Below are 17,420 nucleotides of genomic sequence, written 5' to 3'. Positions count from 1 at the left end.
ATATATTTGTCTTCAATATTTTATTTAGATAATGAATAATTTTTAATAAACAAAATAATAAATTCGAAATGTACAGACACAATGGAAATATTTATCGAAAATATGAATGAATCATATACGATGTATATAGAATAATAATATAACTATACAGATAACCTGATAATATTAATGACATAATTATCATTACGAATTAAGAGATATCTCGCACAAATTGTAACTTTATTGCAAGCAATTAGTAAGATATTTGATTATGTTGATTAATTTTATCGCATATATACATGACCTTTTTCCAGTTATCAAAATTATCATAACGATTGAAAGATTCTTAATGAATCTTTTATCATTTTTTTTTCTCCTCTTTAAAAAATATTCTATATTTATAAAATATAGATTTTATTTCCTATCCCGATTTTCCAGAATTTCTTTTCCATTTCGAACTTATTCCTTCCCCCGCTTTTCCTGTTACATATGCATTTATCCATGGGAAAGAACATTCCTGTATTCCAACAATTGTCATTCGTGGCGGGAATCGAGGAGACAAAAAGGTAAATGTATCTTATTTCCGGCTACCGTTTTAATTTCACCATGCGAATAACTTCCCAAATGGAATAATGAGAGTTGCGGTTTCCCCTAGACTGAAAGCAGGGACTTTCCTCTTTCCCCATTCCTGCATCTCGCGCATGCGCGTGTACATACGTATAACTAGCGCGTAGATACACTTTGATGATTCTAGATTCTAAATGCTTTAAATTAATAGGCAATAAATATAGTATAATAAATCAAGTTTTATTTTTAATCAAAGTGTTGCAATCTTGGTGCAAACTGCATTTCATATTTGTTTATAATTTATTGAAATACATTTCTTAAAAAAATTGGATTTAAGAATTTATTTTCCTTTTTCTTTTCTTTTTGCTTGAGAAATATTTGTAAATAATTAATGAAAGATATGAAATAGAGTGATTTTACAAAAAGTTGAGTTGCAATAAGGAAATATAAAAATTATTTGTATTATTTATATATATTTATATTTTATTATTATATATGTACATATATATTTTAATATATTTTAATTTGTATTTTACCATTTATATCAATTTCATACATATGTATTTATAATATATTATTAACTTCAAACTTTACATATGTATATTTTCTTTGTATAAATTATCCTAAAATTTTTCATTTTGTCATTCTTAATTTAAATTCCATATTTAAATTCCAAATATTAAAATATGAAATACTCAAGATTTTATTATTTTTATAAACATTTTTGGCAAATAGATAGTGCGTTAACTGTCCGAGATTAATTTTGATTTTCAACCAAGTGTTCTAAAAAAGAGCAATTGATGAGTATTTTATTTTCAAATATATTTGTATCTCTATATCTGCATATTTCAAAAATAAATAATGAATACATTGAACATAGCAATTGAACATTGTAAAAAATATGAAAAAATAAGAAAAAATATATCAAACGAAAGATATAGCATCAATAGACAAGATTATTATATCGTTAATTTATTTTCATAATGATAAGAATTTTTGAATATCTACAAAAAAAAATGTTTATAAAAAAAATTTTTGAGACATAAGCATCATTATGTAATTCGTGACGAAGTTAAAAAATATTATTTTGATTCGTCTATTCTTTTAATTTGTAGTTTTATTTTTTATTTTTTATTATTTATTTACGTTTTATGGATATATTCTTCTCTTTTAAAATCACTTTAACAAAAATTAATATTTTTGTTCTTTTCTTTAGGCAAAAATATATTTCTTTTTTCAAGTTTCCATCATCAATATATTTTTTTATCATTCAGCTCATTCGTAAACATAGTGAATTACTTTCATAGTTACAAAACAAACAATTCTCAATTGTATTGGAACGATGATAAAATATAATTAAATGAATAGTAGATCGAAAATTCAACGAGAAAATATTGAATGTTATGATGGGAAATTAAAAAATAAATGGGAATTTAATGTGCGAAATTAATTTAATATAAAAAATTCGATATAGGAACAAAATGTCATAAAATGTCGTGTTAAGCGAGAATGGCTTTATGATGCCATAATATATAATATTGTCGAACATAATCTTTTTTAAAAATTTTATTAATACACAAGTCTTTTAATCAATATATTATATTTTCTCAATTAGATTTTAATAGATTTCTTAATTAGATTTAGATAAATTTTTGTAAATCTACTGAATCCAATAGTTCGTTTATTTCTCTCATAATCGTATATTCTTTGAACTATTATTTAATATTAATAATAATTTAAAACTTTGGTAATAAATATCCTCGATAATTTCAGATATTTAAGTCTTATTAAAGACTTAAATACCTCTATTAAGATCTAACAATTTATCGATGATTAATTCTATAATTTGTACCAAAGCATATTCCTTCAACTCCACCTTCTTTTTGACAATTTTAAAATAAATTCAAGAATATAATTTAACGTCACTTAGAATTAAAAATTAGGATTTCAAAATCGAATTTATCGCTCTATTCGCAACTGTTCGCATTTTCAATTTGAATCGAATCTGATTATTGAAAAATACATATTTCCTAATCATCGATGCTGGATTATTCGAGATTGTTCTTGACGATTTCTTGTGCGTTACACTGTATGTTGTTAATAATATGTACTCTTTCTTTGATTTCTATATTTGTAAACTATAAACTATAAATATGTTATATCTGTTTTTGTTTACGTTAGGACAATAAGTGGAAAGATTTAGAACCAAATATGTGAATATATAATAAGAGAAGATTGAGTAATTTCGATTCGAGTCGAATTGTAATTGTTGTGCCATTTTAATTTTGACCATGGAGTGTTCCTTTCAAGTATAGATTGTGTTTGTCGCGATATTTTTCATCTACCTGATCTTGTAAATTTTTTTAATAAATTTTAGACTTTGATAAAATCTATTATTATCATTTATTTATTATATCACTTATTTAATTTCGTCAACCGTTTACGTGTATAATTAATATTAATCGAGATTGATCGTTGACAAAGAGAATGCTGACGATGATTTCGAAAAGGTAATCAAAATTGAACGAAATATTTACACCTCAAATTTATTAGGATTGCAAACTTTTACCGTTGATTCGTAGTGCATAAAACTAAACTATCATGATCATAACATGTGAAACTGGTGTCCAAGGAATAGATAAATCGAATGATCATTAACGATCAGTTAGAAAATATAATTCTTTCTTTGAAAATGATCTCTTGGATCTATCCTCAATCTCCTTCTCTCGAGTGGTACGCAAGGCACCATTTAAAGAATTAAAATTTGAAAGGAAAAAGAAAGTGCATCTGGCATTTAACATTTACTGTAAAAAGTGAATATTATATACAAAGTGGTTCGTTCAGTGAAAGAATATATAACACAATTTTTTCTTATTAATTATTAAGTAACAAGTAATTTTTCGAGTTAAATTTGAATCAACTCGATTTAAAATTTGTATAGAGCGAATAAGTGAGTGAAAAATATTTATACTTCAAGTACTTATTTCAAATTACCAGTAACTTGATTCTTCTTTGTATTCTTTGTATTTTATTTTGGATTTAAAGGGATATCCTGTTTAACTTTTTGTTTCTTCAATTAGTTTTCGTCTATTTTTAAAAATTTTTTAAATATCTTCCATCACATCGATATTAAGTTGCAATATTAGGTTGCCTTTTTTTATTTTTTTTTTACGTTTTCTTTGTGCTTTTTAACTATTCACCAATTTTTTTTAATATTTGCCCAGATATTTTTACGCGATATAATATATTCTTTATATATATATCCTTATTATATATTCTTATAATATTCTTTATATTCGATTTTTTAATTTTTTTAAAATTTGTATTTCAAATTGTTCGTACATCAAATCATATTTCGAATATCAACCTCTTTTTTTTTTTTTAAAGTTAAATAAAATTAAAATTTAAAATTTTATTATCTATTTTTAAAATTTAAAATTTAAATGTGATATTATTAAAAATATATATATATATGCATTATTTAAAAACATTATCATATTCATATCTATTCTATTTCATATGAATATTTAATTTTTTGTAAAAATCAAATTTCGAACGAAAATATTTTATTTGAACCTGTTATATATTATTTATATTTATTATTTTTATATCATAATTATTTATATTTATAATTATTCATATAGTTATTAAATATAGTTCATTAAAAAGTTACATAAGTTACAGATTAACGAAAATTAGTTCCCGTTAAAACGAATGATCCTTAATTATTTTATCTTCGAATTAAGAATAATACGCCAAGAATAAATTTCCAATTAATATTAAATTACATTGTATCCGTTCGTTTTCTTGTGAACTCGTGAAATAAATTTGTATTTCGAGATGAGCATTTCTCTTAAGAATAAAAACTTAAAAATTATGAATATTTAGAATAAAAATTTTTTGGAAAGAAAGGAAAAAAATGTACGTTTTTTTTTATCTTTATTCATATTACTTGTAAATAGATTAGGATGCTTATGTATTCATACAAAATTTAAATCTACATAAATCCACAGAATATTTATATGAAATGCAAAAAAGGCTAAAATACGTAAAAGTGGAAGGAAAAATATAGACAATCTTAGTAGCAATCTAACTACGAGCTTAAAAATGAGCATACCAATAGTAACCGTGAAACAAGGCAAATTAAAAGGGGCAGTGATACAGAATATCCTAGGATCATCGTCGTACTACGCTTTCAGAGGGATACCGTTCGCAACACCTCCTGTTGGAGAACTCAGATTTAAAGTAAGCACGTATATACTTGCACCATTTTATTTATTTATTTTTAAATTCTATAATATCTTCCAATATTTTCAGCTTTTTCCTTTCTTTTCTTTTAAAATATCAACGACATAAAACCAAGCTCTTTTCCTTTTTAACAAATACATTTTATTAATACGAAAGAAATTTCAATCTAAATACCGTTATCGATCCAATTTTTTTTCTCTCTCTCTCCAAAAAATGGTAATTAAAATACCATGACAAAAATTCGAATTTAACGAATTTAATTATTTACGGTGGAATAATTAACACGATGCTCTCATTCTTGTCTTCCATCCTAATCTCTTTCAAATTAAATTCAAGGATCCGCAACCAATCGAGTCATGGACCGGTGTCAAAGATGTTTCCGAAAACGTTCAATATTACTGCACGCAGCGCCAACCATTTACACCGTATCAAGTCATTGGCAGCGAGGATTGCCTTTACCTCAACGTCTACACGAATTCTCTGGATCAATCGAAACCGGTTATGTTCTACGTTCACGAGGGTGCGTTTATAAGCGGTACTTCGAGTTTCGAGGAAATGAGGCCCGATTACTTGCTCCCGAAAGACGTGGTGGTCGTCTCGAGTAACTACAGAGTCGGCGCATTCGGTTAGTTCCCCTTGTCGATTCGTTTGAAAAAGCGAAGAGAAGGAACGAGGATGGAAATGATATTTTTAACGCGTGGATTTTCTTCTTTCTCTTTTTTCATCGGAAAACAGGATTTCTAAATCTGGGCCACAGAGTCGCGACCGGGAATTACGGGCTGAAGGATCTGATCTTGGCTCTGAAATGGGTGAAGGAGAATATCTCCAACTTTGGGGGGGATCCTAACAACGTGACGATTTTCGGCGTAAGCGCGGGATCAGTTTTGGTTCACGCGTTGCTTTTGTCCCCGCGCGCGGAAGGTAAGGTTCGTTTAAAAGAAGACGTCGAATATTTAATATAAGAATTTCCTCAGGATTGTTCCACAAAGCGATCATGCAGAGCGGTGTGCTTTGGAGTTCTTGGTGCAAAAATCAGAATTATTCCACTCGTGGATTCAAATTAGCCGCCCTCCTAGGTGAAAAATCCACAAATCCCGAAACAGTGATCGAATTTCTGCGAAAAGTGCCAGCCGAGGATATCGTGAAAGTTCAATCTAATATAGTGACATTAGAGGTAAGGAATTTTTCTACCTATTTCACCATTTCAGAATAATTTTGACCGATCGAAACACGAATGGAATACTTTTATCCCCGTTGATAGGAAAAATTCTCCTTCTCGATTCCTTTCGGGGTGAGTTACGACGAGATATCGGACGAGCCAGTTATGCCAAAATCTGTGGATGAATTACTGAGGACAAGAGGCGGGGATATCCCCGTAATGATCTCTTACACGGCTGACGAATGCATATCATACGTAAAAGGTAAATTTCGTTCGAATATAATTTTTCTTAATCGTAGTTTGGCATCGATCCCATTTATTTAGTAATGTTTCCTTCTTCTCGCAGATAAATCGAAGGAGACGATTCAAATGTTAAACGAATACATGCCCTTGTATGTGAGAACTTTGAAATCGTTGAAGAAATTAAACGAGGAAGATTTTGAACGATTGTACAGTACGATAAGCGATCGATTTTTTGAAGGGAAACCGATCAGTGCTAACAAAATCCGCAAAGCAATCGAGGCATTGACTTATTTATTTTTCGAACTTCCTATTATCGTGATGATAGAAGATCTAGCGAAAAGGACAACCGTGTCTAATTACGTTTGTAGATTCTCATTCGTTGGAAACGAGGAATCGATCTTCGATCTCATACAAAAACGTCACATTTCTGGTAAGAATAAAATTTTTAAAATTCATTATTCCTCTATTCTTAGATCGAATAGTCTAGTGTACACGTACGAGATCTTGGAAAAAAGTTTATCGACGAAGCTTAATACGGTTACGTAAGATTTTCGTTTCGATCTTGTTAACGAATTATTAGCGAGAAATATTGACCAATAGCAAAACGTTTATCGCGCGAGAATCGGTAATGTTGGATTTGAACGAACAACGAGTGTATCTTTTCTTCTTCTTCTTCCTCTTTTTGTTGGGATTATTACTCAAATGTATTAAATAAATATGAATCGACACGTAGATTAATACATATTCGTTCATATTTATACACGTATTTCTTTTACGATGTATTATTTATATTTAACAGGAGCAGCTCACACGGATGACGCGCCATATTTGATATATTCACCGAAATATAAAATTTATAACCCTAATCCACCACAAGTCGGGACGAAAGACAGAGTAACGTTGGAACGAATGACTAGAATGTGGACTAATTTCGCAAAAACGGGGTAAATTTTATTATTTTTTTTTCTATATAATAAACATAGAAATATTATTTTTATTATCTTACATCATTATCCGATCCAGGAATCCTACTTCGATTAAAGATGAATACGTTAACATTGATTGGAGGCCCGCAACATTGGACGATCTCTGTTTTTTGGATATTAATAAAGAATTAAAGATGCAACCCATTTTACCACATATTTTATCCTCTCCATAAGTTTCATTTTGTTAATTATATAAAATATTGTATATAAAATATTGTACAAAATATGAATATACGAACGAAATTAAATGTCATACAAATGTAATAACATGATAATAATGCTTGTCAAATTTTTATTTTCCTTTTTCTTCTTATCCGTGCCATATTTATATGCAGAGAATATAATAAATTAGTCGATTCTTTTTTTTTCTTTTTTGATTGTAAATGTCACGTGTTGTAGAATTTTAGAATATTTTAACGAAATACCAAGAGTCGAAAACAAATCTTGGAAAAATATAACTTACGAGTAAAGAATTTTTAAAACGAGAAACTTTTCTCCAATCTCGATCGATTCTATTTCGAAGCGAAACTTTTTCACTTTTAAAAGTAGAGTTTTCAAATATATCCCATTCAGATTCGAATCTGTTTTATCGCCTCTTTCCCTCAAAATACTTGAAAGGTTCAAATATAAGTTCAAATCCACTTGTCATGCACTACCACTAATTTTATCACTTTTAATAATTGCAGCCTCAAATTTTCATTCCTCTATTCTTTTGATCGATTTTTATCAAGATTTAAAAACAATCTGATTTGATTCGCATTCTCGCAAAGAAACGTAGCCATCGAAGACACGGATTCAAGAAAAATGCTATCTATTTCTAATTTAGCAAAACATTTTTAATTACGAAAATATTGCTCAACGAATTCTTTGCTTATCTTCTATGAAAAAGAAAAAAAAGAAAAAAAGAAACAATATAAATATAATTCATATCTTAATTATGAAGCTATTAATGAATCAAATAAATAAGAGATAAACGGCCGGTTGTAAAGTTTTTATGAATGAAATTCACTGATTGTGAAATACTAAAGCAATTGCTAAATTGTCAATGGAATACTACTTCGTATTTCATCTAAGATACACAGAGATAATCATTTGACAATTAAAATTTGTTTTTCGATAATATTTTGATTTTACATATTCTTAAGTAATTGTCAAGGGTCAAAGTTAAACACATAAACTTTTGGACTTCCGCTCATAAGCCGATTACAAGATAATATTCTGGAAAGTTGCGTGATCGACATAAATCATGATTAATCATCCTCTCCCACTTCTCTATTTCGAGATACGATCTTGACATCGATGTAAACTTTGACTTCCTTCTTTTTCTTTCTTCCATTTTTTTTTTTTAGATTCGGCAAAATACAAAGGAAACTCGAAGATCGTCCAACGATTGATCAGCATAAACGTATTTCATGGTTTATTATGACTTATCAAAGAATTAGAATCGTTTATTCATAGTTCTTTTTTATTTCAATAAAATTTGAAGAATTGGACGAAGTTTAAATTTTTTAATAATTGACCACGTATTTGTCACGCGCAGATTAAAAATTTGTATATTATATAAATACTTAATATTTTGTTATTTTCTTTTTTTTACTACAACTTCCATACAACTCGCATAATTCTAATTCTATGTGAATTTAATTGAAAACGAAGTGTCAAGTTTAAAATTCTTGAAAGAAAATTCACGACAATTCAAAATAAAATATTAAAGGAAATATTGGGCAAAATAATCCAAAAATAAGAGAAAAAATAAGAAACAACGCATAGGGAATATATATCGAAAAGATACTGGTTGTAATTAAAGGAAATTCAAATTATTAACATGTATATCTATAATTGTTAATAAAAAAATAAATTAATAAAACTAATGATGGTTAATATCATAACGTTCAAGTTTTTAAATTTTAAATTTTAAAAAGTTTTTAAAAACACTAGAGAAAAAATGCGAATTGAAAATCTTAATTTATTTTCAAGGGAACATGCGTATAGCGATTCATTGTCACATGAATACGTGCATGAATCGTATACACGTGTAATAATTTCTTTCTATGGTCAAACTCTCTCCATTTAATTCTATGCAATTATCCGTCTAAATAAAATTATAATTGACATGATCGTTATTTCTATATCCTTTATCGTGATAAAAACATTGCTGCACGTTTCTTTTTATTCTTATACAAATTCCAATTTTGAATCTAATTAATTTTTAAAAATTTAAATCAGTTCATTATTAATACCATCATTTTATTATAAAAATGTAATTGTAAAAAAGCGAAAACAACATAATAAGATAAATCTTTTTAACATTAATTGGAGCATTAAATATTTTACTGATTATATAAAATTATTCATTGTTCGACTATATATAAAATGTTATTTATAAAAGTTAATAATAACGCATTATTCTTTATTGCATTTAAATACAGACGTTTTTTACGTCAAAATCACCTTTCCATTTCAATTTTAATAAACAATAATTGAACGCGACACATCTTGACACTATCTTGATACGCGATCAAGATAAATTACAAGAAATGATGTAGAGTTAATTTAGGAATATTTACTTTTTTTTTTTGTACAAATGTGTTTTTCGCAATAATTGTCGATATATAAATAGGGAAAAATTTCATTCAAAATCCTGAGAATATTTTTAAAATGTATAAATCTTCTTTGAAAGTAGAGAGGAAGTTTCATAGATTGAAAAGTTGTTTTTCAAATAGAAATAGAAATAGAACCGCACTTTTTTCTTTTCTTTCTTTCTTTCCTTTTTTTTTTTGTAAACGATGTATTTTCTCGAGAAAATATTATTCTCAATCGAAAATTTTGATTTAAATTACAAAAGCTGTACGCGGATGTTCGTACGCGGATATTTATTCTTTGCATTATTGATTAAAAAAAAAAAAAAAAAAAATCGTATCTTCCATAAATTTATTTCTATATTTTTTAAATTTCTGTTCAATAATGTTAATTCAGCTTTTTGAACGATTCCTAATTGGATTAATGCGAATAAAAAAAAATCTATTTATTTTTTTAAAATTATTTACAATTTATCAAAATAAATCAAAAAATATTGAGTTGTTACAGATGTTTAATCGATAACAACTGTAAATGTGTATTAAGTTTTGAATTTGAGCCAGTTTCGTTGATCAGTTGTTATACAAGTTCGTGATCTTTAACCTCGAGAGAAATTAACACGATTAATTATGATTCATCTACTCTATAAGTACTCGGTTGTATAAAGATTTTTCATCCAGTCGTGAGTTTTTAGCAGCACGTAACACTGAACGGTCTAAAAATCTGAAATTTGTCCATCGACGATTTAAAAATCTATTCGAAAATGAGCGAGCCAATTGTGACCGTGAAGCAAGGTAAATTGAAGGGAGCAATAGTGAAAAATGTTTTAGGAGGAGAATACATCGCGTTCAGGGGGATACCATATGCTGTTCCACCTGTTGGTAAACTCAGATTTAAGGTATAATTTATTGTATTATGGAATAACGACATTACTCGAAAAATTAAGAAATTTAAGCTTGAAGAGACTTTTTGAAATTTTTTTGAAATTTTCAAATTTAATCGTTAAGATCGTTTCGAAATTGGCTACGAGTCGAAATATAATGTAAATAATATAATGTAAAAGTGCTTGTGAAATTTTACTTTTGAAAAATATTAATGAAAAATATGAATAGTAATTTTTGTGATTTTTGCCCTTTTTTTTTATATCAATAAGTATTGTAAATTTTGAGTTGTCAATCTAGCAAATATTAGACACTTTTTTTCTTTTTTTAATAAAATTCTCCCTGTAAAAAATTTTTTTTTTCGCTTTCAATGAATGAGACTTGTATAAATTTGTCGCGAAATAAATAAATTATGAAATTTCTTCAAATTTTTTGGATTAAAATTTTTTTAGACATTTCGCGAGATAATCGCGAGATAAAAATATCAATAATTGTCACAGATCGATAATTTATGTCCTTCTCGCTTCAATTTTTTTATTTATCATTTCGAAATTATTTGAAATTTCATTATTTTTTTTGTTACTCATCCGAATAAATTAAATTGTTCCTATTACATCTCTACAACGTTCGATTTCTAATTCTCTCTCTTTTAAAAGATAAAAGATACGTGGAATTTTAAATATCGCGATATATATCCAAACAGAATCGAATAAATATTGAATCGATTTCATTCATAAAATTTATTCCTTCCAAAAATATACATATTTCTCTTAATAAATTAATAAATATCCTTATCATTTCACTCATAATTGCTATCCAAGATTTTTTCAAGCTTGGATCAATCCTGACCATTTAAAAAATTAGCAAAATATCGAGAAGCACAAGGATGCGGTCATTATTTACTTCGTTTCCAATTAAAGTTTTTAACTTCGTGAAACATAGGACCCGATACCAATTGGACCGTGGAGCGACGTTAAGGACACGTCGAAACCCAGTGAATACTACTGCCCTCAGAAGCAGATATACCCACCTTATCAAATCATCGGGTCCGAGGATTGCCTTTACCTGAACGTCTACACCAATTCTCTCGATCAATTGAAACCGGTTATGTTCTGGATTCACGAAGGCGCATTCGTATTCGGCAGTTCGAGTTTTCAGGAAGTGAGGCCCGATTACTTGCTCCCGAAAGACGTGGTGGTCGTCTCGAGTAACTACAGACTCGGCGCATTCGGTTAGTTCCCCTTGTCGATTCGTTTGAAAAAGCGAAGGGAAGGAACGAGGATGGAAATGATATTTTTAACGCGTGGATTTTCTTCTTTCTCTTTTTTCATCGGAAAACAGGATTTCTAAATCTGGGCCACCGAGTCGCGACCGGGAATTACGGGCTGAAGGATCTGATCTTGGCTCTGAAATGGGTGAAGGAGAATATCTCCAAGTTTGGGGGGGATCCTGACAACGTGACGATTTTCGGCGTAAGCGCAGGATCAGTTTTGGTTCACGCGTTGCTTTTGTCGCCGTGCGCGAGAGGTAACGCTCGACATTTCGATTCTCGAGAGATCGAAGAAATTATTGGAATATTTAATCGAAGAAAAAATTCGCTTCTTCCAGGACTGTTCCATAAAGCGATCGCGCAGAGCGGAGTGCTTTCGAGCGCCTGGTGCAAGAATCAAAGCCAACCCGATCGTGCATTTAAATTGGCCGCTACTCTCGGAAAAGAATCCGACGATCCCGAGGAGGTTTTCGAATTTCTGCAAAAAGTGCCAGCCGAGGATCTCGTGAAAGCTCAGCCTGCTATCCTGACCTTGGAGGTAAAGAATTTTCTCTTTCTTTTTCGAGCGTGCAAATATTTGAAATATTTTAATCCGTCCGATAGGAGAAATTCTCTTACGCTATTCCTTTTGGGGTCAATTGCGACGATATGGCGGAGAATCCCGTTATGCCAGAGCCTATCGACAAATTGCTTCCAAAAATCGCCAACGTACCCGTGATAATAAGTTACACGGCGCACGAGTACATTATGTTCCTAAGAGGTGAATTTTCACGAATTTTTCTCAATAAATCGATTTATTATCGAATTATGCCATTATGTCATGTTATATATTATATCCCCGTTTCCATATCTCAGGCAGAAGTCAAAATATACTGAACGTTTTGAACGAGTATCTGCCCACGTACGTGAACAGTTTGAGAGAGTTGAAGAAGTTGGAGGACGAAGATATCGAGGAATTGTACGAAATTTTGACCAATCGATACTTCGACGGGAAACCCATCAACGATAAGAAACTGCGAAAAGTGATCGATCTTCTCACTCTCATTTATTTCGAGCTACCCGCCATTTTGACCATAGAGGATCGAGCCAAGAGATCCCTTTCGCCTACTTATCTGTGCAAATTCTCGTTCGTCGGCAACGAGATATCTCTTTCCGATCTGGTAGTGAAACGTCACGTTTCTGGTAAGCAGCTTTGATCGTATTCGACATACAATTTCCCAATAATTTTTCCATTTCCCCCTTTTAATGATCTTTAACCCTAATGTAACCCTCGTGCAAACTTTTGCCAATTCTCCGCTCTATTCCCTTTCTAATTTCTCTTAGTAATTCACTTTCGATTAATCAAATATACTAGACTAATGCCTATGCATTATTGGCGCGAATTTCAAATTATGCTTTATTTTCCGCCAAAGGATGCGACGAGAATAATCTTTCAGCGAGGTTTGAACAAGAGAATATTCTTAATAATGGAGTGCATGCTCCACTGTAATATTTATTCACGTATTCCAGGAGCGTCTCACACCGACGATGCCCCGTATTTGATATATTCACCGAGGTTGAAAAGTGACGATCCTGATCCACCGGCGGTCGGTACGAAAGACAGGATTACGATGGAACGAATGACCAGGATGTGGACTAATTTCGCTAAAACGGGGTAAATGATATTTCTTTTCTTTGTAAAATTATTCCACGTGGAGACGATCGTCTTAATCTATGCCTATGCTCTCGATCCAGGAATCCTACTTCGATCAAAGACGAGTTCGTCAACATCGATTGGAAGCCTGTTACCTCGAACAATCTCTGCTACTTGGATATTAGCAACAAATTGGAAATCCTCCCTGTTTTACCGCATATTTTAAGAGACGACATATTGAACACGAATAAGAATCGGTTAAGAAAGGAAAAAAGACGATTCATGCCATCTTTATTCATTGACCGCGAAGAAGGGAATAAACGGTGGCTTTTCTATTCATAATTATTACGAATAGAAATTTCGTTAGAGATTATCTTCCATCTCAAATTTTCACTTTTCATTATGTGTAATCTGTGTATTCTGAAATAATTGTTCTTGAAAGCTCGAATGATTAATTAATTTGCTTAAATATTAAGAATTGATACAAGTTTATCTACTCATATTATTTTTTATAGTTTTTTTTTGTTTCTCATCTCTTTTATATATTATTATTTTATATAATTATGTTTGTTTTACAATATATTGTATTTGTTAGATTTTTTTTTCGAACTGACTCGATTAATTAATTCGTTAAGATTGATTTCGAAACTTGCGATGTTTTATAAGAATTACAAGTTTTGTTTAATTCATATTGCTGAATCAATTAATTTGAAGCGAACCAGTTGACCAGTTTGTCAAAGTTAATCCGAAGTTGTTGCTCAAAGAATTATTTAATGAGGAATGATAATTATTGATATGTTCATCGATGAGTTGTTATTAATGATAAGTACTGATTGTACTTATTATCTTCGAAAAGAAACTATGACTGTTATTTGTATTATAATTTAATTCGAAAATTGTAAAATACGAATATTTACAAATTAATGGATTTGTATTTCAATAAACTATATACTTTATTTAGTAAAGAATATAATTTTTATTTTTCTATTCTTTTGGATCTTGCTGGATGCAATTTACTCTTTTGAAAAATCGTTTCTTTTCTGAAATATATATATATTCCTCTTAAATTTTGAACGAAAAAAAAGAATTTCGAAGCATATTATATATTATCTGCGCGGAATTCGTAACCAAAGAAAGAAGTTCCTTCCTACTTTTAAAAATTCGCGTAAGAAAGGAAGAAACCACCTGCGAGTGACAACGAAACCGGAACTTCGACAATCCTCCAAGTTTTAAAACTCCCAGCGTTCCGGTAATACCAATTGAAATACCTCGACGAAAATCCATTTGCAGTATATCATACGGCTCCCGGCATCACGTTAAAATTATCGATGTCACTGACTTGATTTATCGCACTTCAACTGTAACAGCCCTTGCTGAAACTTGTCTTTTGAATTTCGAGAAAGCTGATCTCTGAAAAGAGAGAGAGAGAGAAGAAAAAAATGAAAAGAAAAAAAAAGAAAAGAGATAAATCTCAGTGGAATAATTTCTTTCATAAATTCAATTTTCAAACATTTATCAACTTTCATCGTTTCGACATCGCGTTAGGATTATTAATATCATTATTTTGATTTATTGCATCTTGATTGTGATATATTTCTTATGGAATTTCAAAGAGGTTCAGTGTTGAAAAAGGGGAAAGAGAAAAGAGAAAAAATTCAATTTTTCTTCTCTTCTCGAAAATATTATTTCACAAGTTAAGATTGTCGATATTATTGATCTAACTTATCGATTTGATACTTTAACAATCACACAAAGTTTCGCTTTAAGAAAGAAAAAAGGCGAAAAGATGACAGTAACAAATCCCTCTCGGATAGTTTGCTTCCTCTTCAACCCTTTTGTATCGAAACAATTTTCAAATACAAATTAAAAAAGAAGAAAAAGAAGAGAAAAGAGGGAAATAACTGGAGAGTAACCTCCGAAAGAAACTTTGTCAGGGACGAAAACAAGAAAAACCCGAAAGAATTCACTTAAACACCGTTCGTACAGCGTTAAACCTCCCTCGAAACGTTTATACGGAGGGGAGGAGGAAAACTGTATTTATTCAGTCGGCGTTCGTAGAAGCGGTTCACGGCAGCTAAAAACTCTGCAAGAAAATAAACCACGAGAAAAACGAACAAATACATACCAAAAAAAAAAAAAAAAAAGAAGAGAAAGTGGATAGTTAGTTGCACGTATGTCGATCTAATTTTATTCTGGAAAAGATCGGGCACGATCCATTGGAGACATTGAGATTGGAAATCCGTCGAATTGTGGATCAATGCAACTGATAACGATTACAGCTCGCGCGTATTAAAACTATGCAACTTCAATTATTGTACATCGATCTGGCGATTTCGAAAAGTCGAACGATCGTGTGTCATTCGACCGTTACACACGGTGTCAGTCAACGATTGTTATCTAGGTTATATGCAGCTTAACTTTTATATCGATATGCAACGTTGTTGTGTTTCGATGCGAGCATATATTGACGTTCGATTTGTTGAGATTAATATCTATATATATGTGTGATTTTTTTCTTTTCGACTTTCCAGATCGATGTATTTTAATAGAATCTAGATAAAATTTTGATCATCCGAAGATGTACAAGAACTTTGCAAAAAAATCTTAGAACATACTTTTGATGAAATTTTAATACCTCTTTTTTTATACCATCGTCACCAAAAATTATAATAGAAATTGAGACGGATAATAAAGTATTGTGTAGATATGGATATGAGTTAAAGTAAAATTTTTGAGTCATTGAGAACGACACATTTTATTTCTGTTTAAAGTAATCCCCAATGTCAATAAAGATTTATTGTAATCAACTACACACGTTATTTAAAAAAATATTTATCCTCGCGTAAAAATATACTCGAATATTCCACGCGTCTGTTACAAATTTATCAATACGTTAATATTTTATCTCTTCTTCACAAGTCAATCGACTATTTATCCCCTCTCGTTTTTCAAAACTTCATCAAATTGAAAAGGATAACGCAATCAATATGCCTCGAAACATAGAAAATCTCAAAAAAAAAAAAGAAAGAACGAACAAAAGATCCAATCTCAATCCAAACAATATATCTAACTCCTTTCATTTTTCAAAACTTAATTTTCTTTCAAATTCGAAGATAAAGCACAACAAATCCTAAGACGTTCAATCGGATACACGACCCGAAAAAAGTAAAACAAGAGTCAAAGAAGAAAAAAGTGCAGCCTTGAACAATACCCATCTCCTTCCATTCCATTCTAGGAAAACTTAATCCATTTCCCGGATTCAAAGCGTAGAAGCACACAACACAAATGCCACAAGAGCGTTTCAAACGAGAACGTAAACACGAAGAACAAAAATATTTTCTCAAAGAAGTTACGAAACGAGAGATGAGTGGAGTCCGGCGAAAAAGATCAACAAACGACACACTCTTCGAAGCATCGTTTCTCGATTAGACCGCATACGCGGTGTCCCCCAAAGAAATCCACAACTTTCCATCCCTTGAACATACCTCAACTTCCTCTCTCAAAGGGAGGTTTGCACACCACTGTCCTTCCCTCGGTTCCTTCCCCAGGAAATGGTCTTTTCACGAGGAGCGGCAAGACGCTGTATCGCGCGCGCACGATCATCCCTTTTCTCTCACCCCCTTCGGTCACCCTCCACGATCACTGACTGCAGCATAGTCCACATTGCCGCTGCGACACACTGTAACGCGAGAGTGGAATCCCTCCGATCGTTAAAACGCGGAACGTCGGTCCAGAGAGAGGCAGGCACTGAGAAAGGGTTGCTCGTTGGAGGAAAAACACCGGGGTGCAACCGCCCCCTCCACTATCTGTTTCCACCTGGTTGGGCGAAAGGAAAGGAATCGCGGAGGGACGAGGCGAGGTGAACGCACCTTCCTCG

General features: G+C 30.8%; 2 protein-coding genes across 2 annotated transcripts in view; one reads left to right on the top strand and one right to left on the bottom strand.

Moving 5' to 3' along the window:
- Positions 1 to 17,206, bottom strand: part of LOC108003152 (voltage-dependent calcium channel gamma-5 subunit) — a 60,384-nt gene extending 43,178 nt beyond the window's left edge. Inside the window, exon 1 of the mRNA XM_062084227.1 lies at positions 17,029 to 17,206. The gene's annotated coding sequence lies outside the window, so the exon portion shown is untranslated. The remainder of the gene's footprint in view (positions 1 to 17,028) is intronic.
- LOC108003932 (uncharacterized) lies at positions 4,565 to 14,516 on the top strand. The gene is made up of 16 exons (XM_062085129.1): positions 4,565 to 4,791; positions 5,131 to 5,419; positions 5,530 to 5,715; positions 5,769 to 5,968; positions 6,056 to 6,215; positions 6,300 to 6,626; positions 6,996 to 7,140; positions 7,220 to 7,352; positions 10,487 to 10,657; positions 11,583 to 11,871; positions 11,982 to 12,167; positions 12,249 to 12,448; positions 12,514 to 12,670; positions 12,766 to 13,092; positions 13,420 to 13,564; positions 13,645 to 14,516. The coding sequence occupies exons 1-16, from the start codon at positions 4,654 to 4,656 to the stop codon at positions 13,883 to 13,885; spliced, it is 3,294 nt and encodes a 1,097-aa protein (XP_061941113.1). The 5' UTR covers positions 4,565 to 4,653; the 3' UTR covers positions 13,886 to 14,516.
- Positions 17,207 to 17,420: the final 214 nt, after the last annotated feature.

Source organism: Apis cerana, linkage group LG14 (assembly GCF_029169275.1).
Source record: "Apis cerana isolate GH-2021 linkage group LG14, AcerK_1.0, whole genome shotgun sequence".
Taxonomy (NCBI): Eukaryota; Metazoa; Arthropoda; class Insecta; order Hymenoptera; family Apidae; genus Apis; species Apis cerana.
The sequence above is the reverse complement of the archived record's forward strand: the minus strand, read 5'-3'. Positions and strand labels throughout refer to the sequence as shown.